The sequence below is a fragment of the Sturnus vulgaris genome, chromosome 27 (genome assembly GCF_052056855.1).
Source record: "Sturnus vulgaris isolate bStuVul1 chromosome 27, bStuVul1.hap1, whole genome shotgun sequence".
Classification (NCBI taxonomy): domain Eukaryota; kingdom Metazoa; phylum Chordata; class Aves; order Passeriformes; family Sturnidae; genus Sturnus; species Sturnus vulgaris.
This window is the reverse complement of record NC_142269.1, coordinates 6,577,041-6,589,053: the sequence shown is the minus strand read 5'-3', so window position 1 is coordinate 6,589,053 and position 12,013 is coordinate 6,577,041. Positions and strand designations below refer to the sequence as shown.

The following is a 12,013-nucleotide window of genomic DNA, read 5'->3' as shown; positions in this document are numbered from 1 at the left end:
CTCCTGCACCCAAGTCCTTGCACACACATCTACGTGAACATTCCGGTCCAGAGATGTGCACACATAAAGCACATCCCAAGATGTATCTATTCCCACACACTTACACATACGCCCTCCCTTCTTCCCTCCTCAGCTCACCCTGATGCTCACCGGTTTTTGCCTCCTGATAGGTCAGCATTGGGCTGCTGCTTTCGATCCTGCCCTGTTAAAAGTGCCTTCAGGAAAGTATTGGGGCCTCGTTGGACCTCTTACCCACTGTTCAGCCTGCGAGTACACAAACTATGCCATGGCCTTGCCTGACTCCTTGTCCTTCCCCACAAGGCTCCAGCCCTGCTGCTGTTGGTCCCAGGTTTCCTCAGCAGCGTCCATGGCTGATTGTGTCCTTCCCTGTGTTCCTGGTTTGTGTGTGCTTGTGTTCAGGCAGGGTCCACGAGAATCCATATGGGAGCACAAATTCATGCAGGAATCCATCCCGATGTGCACGACTGTGTGTGTGTGTGTTCTATTGTGTTACTCAACAGTGAAATGTGTTGATCGCACTGGAGACGCTCTCTGCTGCTCTGCCCTGAGCATCACAGAGCAGCATTTTCCCAGACTCAGAAGGAGCTTGAGTGCAGTTGAACAGCGATGTAGCAGCCTGTATTAGATGAGTCCAGGGAAGAGGTGCTGAAATGCAGCCCCTGCTTCCCGAGCCCTCCTTTTCCAGCTGCTCTAAACATCATGCTCTGCTACTGCCAATGGCCGGCCCCAAGAAGAATGGTATCACCCAAGTTTGGCTCTTTAGCTTAATCCTGTTTGAAATGTTCGCAATGTCTCAGCATGGCTGTGAGTGCTCACACAAACAAAAACACAGACACACGGACACACAGATACACGGACAGGTCTCTGCAGCGCAGTGCACAGCTGTTCTCCCCTGTGCTCTATCAGGTTGGTTTCATGGACGAGGAGAAAGGCTGAGGCTTCATTCCGACCTTCCGGATCCCGTGTGAGGGGATTTCTTTCCAGTGCCCTGAAGGACAATTCAGGAGTCCCCACATGACAGCAAAAGAAGGACGTGACGAAGCAGGTTATGGGAGGGAAAGAAGCACAGGTATTGTCAATCTTGAGCTCCATCACACCAGCCCGACCCTCTGCCATCCACCCCGGCCCCGCTGCTCCCGACGTACAGACACCCGACCGCCGCCCCACTCCCACCGCGCTCGCCTCCCCTCCGTGCCCTGCCCAGACTCGCCGAGCAGCGGCGGCGCAGGGCGCTGTCCCGGGGCGGAGCTGGAGGCGGTGGAGAGGACAGGAGAGGAGTGGAGGCGTGCGAGACGAGGCGGCACGGCCGCAGCAGAGAGCCGGGGCTCAGGGCCACAGCGATGCTCGGCCGGCGGAGCGGCGCCATGCGGCGGGCTCGGGGCGCGGGGCTGGCGGCGCTGGCCGCGCTGCTGCTCGGTGCGCGGGGGTGGCGGTCGCGGTCATCAGGCTACGTGAGATCGGCCCTACCCCAAAACTCATTTCTTACTCTCCTGTTCCTTTCCGGTTCTTGTTTAGCCAGTATTGTGTCCTCTCCCGTCATACTTTCTTCCCTCCGTGATGTCATTTCTTTTTAATGTGTCTTTTTTACTCCTCGTCCTTATTCAGACATACATACGTGCATGTATATATTAATCCCGCAGTCTCAGCCATTGCATTTTTGTAATTTCGTTCTGATTTATCCTCAAACCTCCCGTAATAGATTATTTTCTTCAAACAAATATGCTCAATTAAATAATTTCTCATATTTCATAGTCAGAAAATATACCAGTTCGCTGTGATCTGTCTTCCACTGCCATCTCCACCTGCACAGTATTTTCTACTAAAGACATGTTGTTCTTTTCTCCGGTACAGGGGCCGTGGCCAGAGCCCAGGTACAGCAGGAGCCATCATCGGAGACTACCGAGGGCACTGGAGTCAACATCAGCTGTTCACACGCCAACATAAGGACAGGGGATACCATCTACTGGTACCGTCAGCTCCCGGGCCGAGGACTCGACTTCCTCGCACTCACTGTGAAAGCGTCCAAAGAGCTGCCGGAGATTGTAGGGCAGCTGTGGGTGTCGGAGGATCGGCGTTCGAGCTCGCTGTGGCTCAGGCGGCCCCGGCGCGGGGACGCGGCCGTGTATTACTGCGCGCTGGGGCCACGGGCAGAGGAGCCGGGGCTGCGGCCGGGCACGAACCGCCGCGGGCGGGGCCGGGCGGGGCCGGGGGCACAGCGCCGCCCGCGGCCAGCAGGGGGCGCTGCCGCTCCGCCCGCCGGGCCCCAGGCGGCTCCGCAGCTCCTTCGTGTGCCCCGAGCCCGCGCACAGCGACACCGCACAGCCCGGCACGGCCCCGACACACGGCTGCCAGCCTGCCTGCTGCGGGACACAGCCGCCACACACAGCCCCGCCTGCCCTCGCTCCCGAGACGCCCTCTGCCTCTCACCAAACTGCTGCGCCCGCCGCCTCTGCCATCGCCTTCGGCCCTCCGCCCACGCCTCATGCTGCTCTCAGCCTGCTTGGCAAAGCAAACAGCTGCTCCGGGACAGCATCTGTGCTGGCAGCTGACAAAGCAGCTGCACTCACAGGCAAACTGGGACTCATTCAGCTACTGCTGTCACCTCAGCTTGATTATGGCGTCAGAGATGTTTGCAGTGATGCTTTCTGAAATGGCAAAAGAATCTCCATCTCTGTCCCCTCAAAAATGTCTCTGTTCCGTACTGGACCGTGCATAAGAAGCAGAATTCATATAGGGATGGGTAGGGAAGTGTACTTTGAATCACAGCTTAGGCTGGCATTCACTTCTCAACGTTTTCTTCTCATCTACATGTTTCCCCAAACACCCCTGCATCTGCATTCAGCTCTTTCCTAATACAATAAAATATCTGGGAAGGAAAAGAATAACTCTTTTGGAGTAGAGAAGGTTTTCAAATCAAGTGATGGCTCTGTCACACCCACCTCCCACCTGAAACTCATTGGAGCCTTTTGCTTCACATTAGTAACCTCTCAGGTATCCTGGAAAGCAGATGCCCACGTTCAGGAACGCTGCAAGTGTTGGAGGGAGACACCTGAAAGAATGAGCTGCTCATGAACTTTCCCTCGTGACACTTGCTCGAGAGTCCACATGTCCCTTAGGGATAGGAGCCTTTCACTATCGTCTGGAAATCACTGGAATTAGCAAGTTCAGTAGAGGCTACAGTCAGAGTGTGTGAAAGGCGAGAGTGTCAGGTTCTCTAAGGTTCACATCACGTCCATTTACCTTTCCAAGGGAAGATCAAGAGAAATTGATGATCAAAGCACACAATGACACCAATGTAGCAGTAGGTGATAAGGGAATGAAACAGGGAGGTCAGAGCTCATCAACCTCTAATTGATGAGCATTTAGGAACCAGCGGCCGTGGCTGTGAATTGGCTCAGGCTGAACTTTCTCAGTGAGAAAGGGTTAGAGATGATGAGAGAGGACATGGAACTCCCAGGAAAGGAGAGACTGCCAGAGATGTGTCTCTGGGATCACCAAGGAAAGATACAGGATTCTAGTCTCAGTACAAATGCTGGGAAGAATCCTCATCTTCCGGTATATGTCTTACCGTTATTTTTCTACTCTGAAGCCCAAGAATATAGATTTTTTGAAAGAGCCCAAAAAAGGATAATTTTTCAGTTGGAAAATCTGTGACAACCACGTCTCCCCACTTGTCCTTCTAAGCCGTGGAGCGGTGCAACATCTACATGATAATGTTCCTATTACACCAATTCTCGTTACCTACAGCACTGGTCACGTTATTCCAGGAATATTTTTATCACAAACCTGTTTTAGTGGAAACCAAAATGACCACTATGGGATCACTCCGAACTAGATATGGAAAAGAGGGGGAGTGTGAGGCACGTGGCAGAGTGGCATTTGTCCCAGGCAGATGAAGAGGGGCAGGGGAGAACGGGCAGAGACAGAGGAGTCCCCTGTTCACAGACGAAATTGCAATGAGCCCACACAGGTGAGAAAGCTCAGAGGGGAAGGAGCCGCTGAGCTCGCAAATGCCCAGCACGGGGTGTGCAGCAGAGCTGGCGATTGCAGCTGGGGAGGGGAGGACTCCACTGCGAGCTGAGCGGGAAGAGCCCCTTGCCATGGCTGAGGCCCCAGAGGCACGGAATGCTCCCAATGCCACTGGCTGAGGGACAAACGGCGGCTGCTGCTGGACGAGCCACAAACGCAGCAGGAGCATTTCAGGCACGCCAAGGACAGGCCATTGCTCCGCCTGCTCCCGCTGCTGCTCCCTTGGCTCCCGCACAGAGGCGTTTCCGGCACCTCTGTTCTCTCGCCGCTGCGACGTGCTTTCTGACTCTTCCTCACTCAGCAAACACGCAGCTTGCTCTCGCCATGCACCTCGCACATCTCATCCTCACCGTCTTGCTGGGACAGCTCCTGGGTAAGTCCTGCCTTCTCTCTCAACCACTCCTCTCCTTCTTCCTATTACTTTCCTCAGGAAATCCTCAACAGCCCCTTGAGGACCGTGTTGGTAAATTTCAGTGATTCGAGGGGAAAGGCTCAGAAGAATCGGCTCCTCTTTGTTGTTTTGCAAGTGTTTGCTGAAGAAAGTCTTAGATTTGCAAAGGAAAAGGGCAGGGAGAGTGAAGAAAACTCCGACCCCTTCCCTGTCTTTTCTCTCCCCTTCAATCCATCTCCCTCTGCCTCTCTCTTCTCATCCTCCTGCTCTCAGCTCAGGACATAGAAACTGTCTGTACTCTCTAACATTCTTTCGATTTAAATATAAATGCCCAGATCCTGTCAAACGTCTCCCAGGCACCTCAAAGTTCGCATTTCACTGACATTAACAATGTGTCTATTGCTGCCCTCAGGCTGAAACTGCTCTGCCACGGCTTCCAGTGATCGATCTCTGGGCTGGCAGCACAACCAGGACTCCCTCTTTCCAAGCTCAGCTTTGTGTTACTCAGGGATAGAGGAACCCTCAGAGGTGACAAGAATGGGAAGCAGGATGAATCTTTTCTACTGAACCTCGGTGGGCTCCTGAGGCTACTGAAGGTGTGCTAGTTACAGCAAACAAAGTTCAGGCATGACAAGTTGTTCCCTGGTCCATTGAACAGGAGGAGCAGGAGCAGGGACACAGCCTAGCTCAGCTTTGGGTGATGCAAAGGAAAGAGCTCTGAACTCATGTCCTAAATCTGTCTCAGCTCTGCTTCAAGGCAGGGATCTTTCTCGATTAGGGTTTTCCATGCACTTCCTATAGCTTCCCGTAGTCCTTCCTTAAGGAGCTGCTCACCATCACTTTCTTCCAGGCACCACGGGGCAGATCACGGTCACCCAGGAAGATGGACAAGTCACGGTGAAGCAGGGACACCCCTTCCACACCACCTGCAAATACCAGACCAGTGATTTTAATGGCTTGCTCTGGTACCAGCTGCGGAAAGGCCAATCCCCCCAGCTGGTCTCCTATCAATCAGGGACTGGCCCCAAGCACAGCGGCCGTATCAGCACGCACCTGAACACCACGGGGAAATACAGTGTCCTGAAGGTGGAGGAAGTGGAGCTGTCTGACAGTGCCTTGTACCTGTGTGCTGTGCAAGACACCCTGGTGCAGAGAGCTTCCTCGGCTGTGCAACAACCCGGGGGAGGGAGGGAGTGAGGGAGGTGATTTATCTGTGCGAGGCTAAGCTTGGAGGAAAGGACCCAGGGCTCATCCCAATGCTTACAAGAAACTGCCTCCCCACGTGTCCACTGTGGTCTCATGAGATGTAAACCATCTATCCTAGCACTTCATTCGTGCCATTCTGGACTCTTTTGACTCATTTCCACATTGTCAAATCTCCACAAAAAGAAAAATATCTCCTGGGCATTCCTGGGACCTTGTCCTTCCACACTCCATCCATGCTACTTTTGGCCCCACATGTTCTCAGCACAGCCCAGGGCTGGTTCTGTGTTCCTGCCCTGCGTGCTCTTGCAGCAGCCCCCTTTGCATGGACACACGTCAAGCACAGATTTGTGGATGGCTCCACACTGCTGTGCACGAGCCTGTGTCTGTCCGTGTGTGTCCCTCATCGCGAGGGAATTCCCTGACTGTGCCAGGGACACCGAGCACTGCTCTGGCCCTGCACAGCACAGAGCAGCAGCTTCCAAGGCTCAGATGGAGCCCGAGTGCAGCTGAGTGCTGACGGCAGCTGCTCGCTACAGATGTGTGCAGGGAAGAGGCGCTGAAACGCAGCCCCTGTGTGCCGAGCCCTCCCTTTCGTGGCCCTGCAAAGCTGACGCTCCGCTGATGTGGATGGATGTGCTTGCGATGCAGTGTGGGTGGTGTGTGGGACGGGACCCAGCTGTGTCCTGTCCCTGGCCGTGCCAAACGTCCTTGTGTCGCTCGTTGTGCTGCTGCTGCTGGCACAGGCGGGGGCTGAGGCCGGCCGGGGCGGAGCTGGCGGCGTGCGAGAGGAGGCGGCACGGCCGCAGCAGAGAGCCGGGGCTCAGGGCCACAGCGATGCTCGGCCGGCGGAGCGGCGCCATGCGGCGGGCTCGGGGCACGGGGCTGGCGGCGCTGGCCGCGCTGCTGCTCGGTGCGCGGGGGTGGCGGTCGCGGTCACCGGGCTATGTTAGACCGGCCCCAGCCCAAGATTCCTCTCTTACCTTCCTGTTCCCTTTTCGTTCTTATTTCACCTCTGATCTGTCCTCTGCCGGCATACTTTCTTCCCTCCGTGAAGTCATTGCTGGTCAGTTTGCATTTTTTACTCCACGTCTTTATTCAGCCATCCATGTATGCATGTATGCATGAATCAATCAATCTCAGCGAATCTTTTTCGAAAAATCTTCCTGATTTTAACTCAAAACACCCCTCATAGGTTCTTGTCCTCAAACCAACAAGCTCAGTGAAGTAATCTCTCCGTCATTTATAATTAGACCATATCCCGTTTCGCTCTGATTTTTCGTTCTCTCCCATCTCCCCCTACATGGTATTTTCGATAAAGGAAAGTGATTGTTCTTTTCTTCCATACAGTGGCCGTGGCCAGAGCCCAGGTACAGCAGGAGCCGTCAGTGGAGACCATCGAGGGCATCGGAATCAACATCAGCTGCTCGCATCCCAAAATCCAGACCAACGACTGGATCCAGTGGTACCGACAGCTCCCGGGGCAAGGACCCGAACTTGTGGCGGTCACTGCTAAAGCGTCCAAAGAGCTGCCGGACATTGCAGGACAGCTGTGGGTGTCGGCAGATCGCCGTTCGAGCTCGCTGTGGCTCGGGCGGCCCCGGCGCGGGGACGCGGCCGTGTATTACTGCGCGCTGGGGCCACGGGCAGAGGAGCCGGGGCTGCGGCCGGGCACGAACCGCCGCGGGCGGGGCCGGGCGGGGCCGGGGGCACAGCGCCGCCCGCGGCCAGCAGGGGGCGCTGCCGCTCCGCCCGCCGGGGCCGCCTCGCCCCGCTCGTCCCCGCCCAGCAGGGGGCGCTCCCCACACCGGAACCGACACCGGCACCGGCAGCTCCAACTCGGAGTCACCGAGCGCGCTCAGCCCCTCTTCTCACTGCGGCCTCCGTGCAGCTCAGCTCCTGACGGCAGCAAACAGTCCCGCCCGGCCACAGCTCCCTGTGCACACTGAGATGGTCTGTGTGAGGCACGGACCGCAGCAGGGTCCTGCCCAAGCCATCTCTTGCTCCTTCCCAAAGGGCTCTGTGCCTTCTGGGGAACGTGGCATCCTCCGGCCTGTCTACAAAGGCCTGCAAATATTGTCTCTAAAATACATCCATGAGGGTACACATTCCCACCCAGCCCATGTCAGGCTGGTTCTCCTCTTACCTCTGTTCTTCTCTTCCCACCGCTGCTGAGCTCTTTTTGCCTTTTCTGAAGGTCAAGTGACAGCTCAAGTTCGTTGCTCTGACCACACCGCACTGGGAGTTCATCGGAAAACAAATTACCTGATCCTGATTTATTCTGTGTTGCTGTGGTCATTCTTGAATGTAGATCCGGCTGCCACTATTTAGGGAAGCCATAAAGCAAAATATGTCCCGCGGTGGGGAACTCAGATGATGACTGAGTTTTAAGAAAGCCCTGTCACAAGAAATTGCTACCTTTGTGTTAATCCAGGTTGCAAAAAAGTATTCTGCAAGATGACTCTACTTCAAAATATTAGGCAAAAGATTATTCTCTTTATTCCCTTGTCTTCCCTTCCCGGAACTTCCCTTCCTTCAATACCCATCTGGGACATGACGCCTCCATCTGCCTTAAGCTGCACTCTGGGCAAACACAACATCACCACAGCTCACAGCCACACATCTTGCTCGCCTGCTCAGGCCTGTTACAACATGTGTCCATGTGTCTAAATACAGCTGGACTGCAACTCCCACTCAAACAGCTCATTCCAGAAAAGCTGCACACATCAGGTCTCACTCAGCTCTCCTGCGTGCTACTGGGTTGCCCACCAGGATCTTCCCTTTAGCAGGGGCTTCAATCAAGGTCACTCCTCAAGGCTGAGGAATCCTGATCTTATACTTGGTGTGTCAGTTGGCAAGAAGAGCACTGAAGCCTTGAAATCTTAGCTAAGTGATAGAGAGGATGGATGGTCCAATATAGAATTGTTTAGACTTAAAGCATTGACCAAGGCTGGGACAAAGCCAGGAGCCAGCTGCACGTGAACTCCCCATATGAGAAGGAGTTTGGAATGCAAGGGGGTCCTTTCTCAACTTCCTGACTCACTGGCAGTCTCCCTGACAGCTTTAGCTGACCCTGTAAATAATCAAGTGGACTTTGCTAACAAATCTATGTAAGCCACCCTCGTCTTAACCTTCTTACCTCACTACTTCACATCAATCCAATGTCTTGCTGCTTTTCCCCCACATGTATGGGGTATCATCAGAAACAACGCTCAAGACTGAACCAACTGCTTGCTTAGGTAGCACACATACACAGACATACACAAATCTACATCTCCAGTCCTCTTGAGTTCATTGAGAAGCCTCAAGCCAGCCAAAGAGAGGCTGCTTGCACTCTCCACGGCCACTGCACAACTCTTGGACTAGGCAGAGTCAAATTGTGCAACTCGGGTTTCCAGGCCTTCTGTGTGGCTGGGAAAAGAGTGATGGGAGTTTGCTGAGAGTGGGAGATGCCCACCTGAGCCCACTCACACACACTAAAGCCCTTCCCTGCACTGTGCCTGTGCCTGAGTATTGCGGCTGTGGTGTTGGGAGGAATAGGTGAAAAGTGGGCCAGGGCTGAGGAGGATTGTCATTCATCAAGTGACCTTGCAGCTGCAAAGAGCCCTTGGGAAAGTGGTGTGCAGAGCCCATGGTGATCCTTTAGCATGCACCGAGTTTCACTGTGCCTGCATCTCTGCTTCTGTAATTCTGCCCACAGGTGGCTTCAGGGATCCCAAGGTACCTGAGAGAAGGGAATCACATTTTTCATTTTAGCTGTGGCTTGGGGATTGTTCTGTCTGTCTGCCAGTGCTGATTCACACACAACTCTCTGTTCAATTTCACACACAACTCTCTCAATTTCTTACCTGGCACTGAGAGACCCTTGCCTTTCTGATTATGGAGAGACTCCCTATTAGCAACAGATCATCACAAGATTTCATGATGGATCAATACTCACGAAATGCATGCAGTCAATTCCTTCAGACATAAGCGATTGTCTCAGTCTGACACTAAGTTTTGACTGAGACACACCAAAGCTCCATCAGGTGTTTTAAAAGCAGCAAGGGGTTACAATCTAAATGTTAGGAGTCAATGGGAGGTCTCTAATACACTTTGGAATGTTTGGTCTCTGTATACAACATTCTGGTTTGATTCTATCTTGTTTTTTCTAAGTATTTTCTTCCATGTAGTAGCCATAGAAATAGGCAGGAGTAATTGGTAAGACCTCAGGGATTAGATCTGCCTATCTTTACTGCCCTTCATTTCCACAGGCCTAGAGGACACCTTTGCACAGGGAACAATTTCCCCACAAGCTCATCTGAGTGCAAACCAGCACACCTAATGCTGGAGGCTGCGCTTTTATTTCCTGCACTGCTGCCCTTTCTTTTCCAGGTTTGGGCCATGCCCATTCCAAACAGAAGGCTTCTTCTGAACACTGGGATGAAAGGCTCCAGGATATTTTGGACAGGGACACAGCAGTAAAGGCAGAAGCCTCAGCTGCAGTGCTGAATGGATCCACAACAGGAGAGTGATGTGTCAGCCAGCGTGCCTCTGCTTTTATCACTCCCAGGAGGAAGCCCCAGTCATCCTCAATGGGACACTCATGGGCTGTTGTGCTGGATGACATCCCCCAGTCCTGTCTGGCCTTCTGCCCCAGCTCATGCCGATGTTCAGTCCTGGTTCTCTCCCCACGGGTGTGCCTGTCCTGCTATGATTGCCCTCAGGAAGGTATGCTGGTCTAGTTTGACTCATCTCCATTTTGGGTACAACAAAACCTTTGCACTTTGCTTGACTGGATCCTCGTCCTTCCACACAATGCCCCTGCCCTGCTACTTCTGGCACCGTGTGTCCTCAGAAAAGTCAACAGCTGATATTGCTCCTTCGTGTGTTCCTGCCTTGTGAGCTCTTGGAGCAGCAGCGTTTGCAAGGACACATGAGAAGCACAAATTTCTGAATGACTCCACACTGGTGTGCACAAGCATTTGTGTATCTGTGTTTGTCCATGAGTGATCCTTCATAGGAAGGGAATTCCCTGACTATGGCAGGGACACCGAGCACTGCTCTGGCCCTGCACAGCACAGAGCAGCAGCTTCCCAGGCCCAGAAGGAGCTTGAGCACAGCTGAGAGCTGACGGCAGTTGTGTCCTGTCCCTGGCCGTGCCAAACGTCCTTGTGTCGCTCGTTGTGCTGCTGCTGCTGGCACAGGCGGGGGCTGAGGCCGGCCGGGGCGGAGCTGGCGGCGTGCGAGAGGAGGCGGCACGGCCGCAGCAGAGAGCCGGGGCTCAGGGCCACAGCGATGCTCGGCCGGCGGAGCGGCGCCATGCGGCGGGCTCGGGGCGCGGGGCTGGCGGCGCTGGCCGCGCTGCTGCTCGGTGCGCGGGGGTGGCGCCCAAGCGGCCGCGCCCGGGGCTGGACTCATCCCGCACGTTCCTCGAGACTGCTCTCCTCTCTGGTTGCTTCATACAGCTTCTCTTACGAACTATTCTCCTGTTCATCCCTCCCTCTTCTCCATCCCACACTCTCACAGAAATCTCTGGATTCCATTCTCTGCAAAACCAGAGCTTTTTTACATTTTATGGAGTCTGTACGTTATCCCTTATCTCTTACTCCTTCTCACTTTTCTGTCTTTAGGTGCTTTCTCCCACCTCATCCTTTTCTCAAATACCCATCTGTAGCGTCGTGCCGTTCATGGTTTCACCTCTCCACAAACGATGAATATACGCTTGTGTTCCTGCTTATCATGAAAACCTCTGGAAACAGCTTTCCTCACCCTCTCTGTACATACGCGCTTTCTTCTATGCAGCAGGGCAATGTAGGATTTCAGGTTTGTCCTTTTCTTCCCCCGGCAGCGGCTGCAGGCACAGCCCAGGTGCTGCAAGAGGCATTCCTGGAGACCCCCGAGGGCACCGGAATCAACATCAGCTGCTCACACTCCAAAATCCAGACCAATGATTACATCTACTGGTACCGTCAGCTCCCGGGACAAAGCCCCGAATTCCTCGCACTCGCTGCTAGAGGGTCCAAGCCTGTGCCGGAGATTGCAGGACAGCTGTGGGTGTCGGAGGATCGGCGTTGGAGCTCGCTGTGGCTCAGGCGGCCCCGGCGCGGGGACGCGGCCGTGTATTACTGCGCGCTGGGGCCACGGGCAGAGGAGCCGGGGCTGCGGCCGGGCACGAACCGCCGCGGGCGGGGCCGGGCGGGGCCGGGGGCACAGCGCCGCCCGCGGCCAGCAGGGGGCGCTGCCGCTCCGCCCGCCGGGCCCCAGGCGGCTCCGCAGCTCCTTCGTGTGCCCCGAGCCCGCGCACAGCGACACCGCACAGCCCGGCACGGCCCCGACACACGGCTGCCAGCCTGCCTGCTGCGGGACACAGCCGCCACACACAGCCCC

At 54.9% G+C, this 12,013-nt stretch overlaps 1 protein-coding gene and 2 pseudogenes across 1 annotated transcript; all 3 read left to right on the top strand.

Moving 5' to 3' along the window:
* The first annotated feature begins 1,385 nt into the window (after positions 1–1,385).
* Positions 1,386–3,290, top strand: LOC148221148 (T cell receptor alpha variable 4 pseudogene; annotated as a pseudogene).
* A 1,084-nt stretch (positions 3,291–4,374) lies between these two features.
* Positions 4,375–5,638, top strand: LOC148221147 (T cell receptor alpha variable 1-2 pseudogene; annotated as a pseudogene).
* Positions 5,639–6,505: 867 nt separating this feature from the next.
* Positions 6,506–7,593, top strand: LOC148221146 (uncharacterized). The gene is made up of 2 exons (XM_088179502.1): positions 6,506–6,557; positions 6,995–7,593. Exons 1-2 carry the CDS (start codon positions 6,506–6,508, stop codon positions 7,591–7,593), a joined length of 651 nt encoding a protein of 216 aa, XP_088035628.1.
* Positions 7,594–12,013: the final 4,420 nt, after the last annotated feature.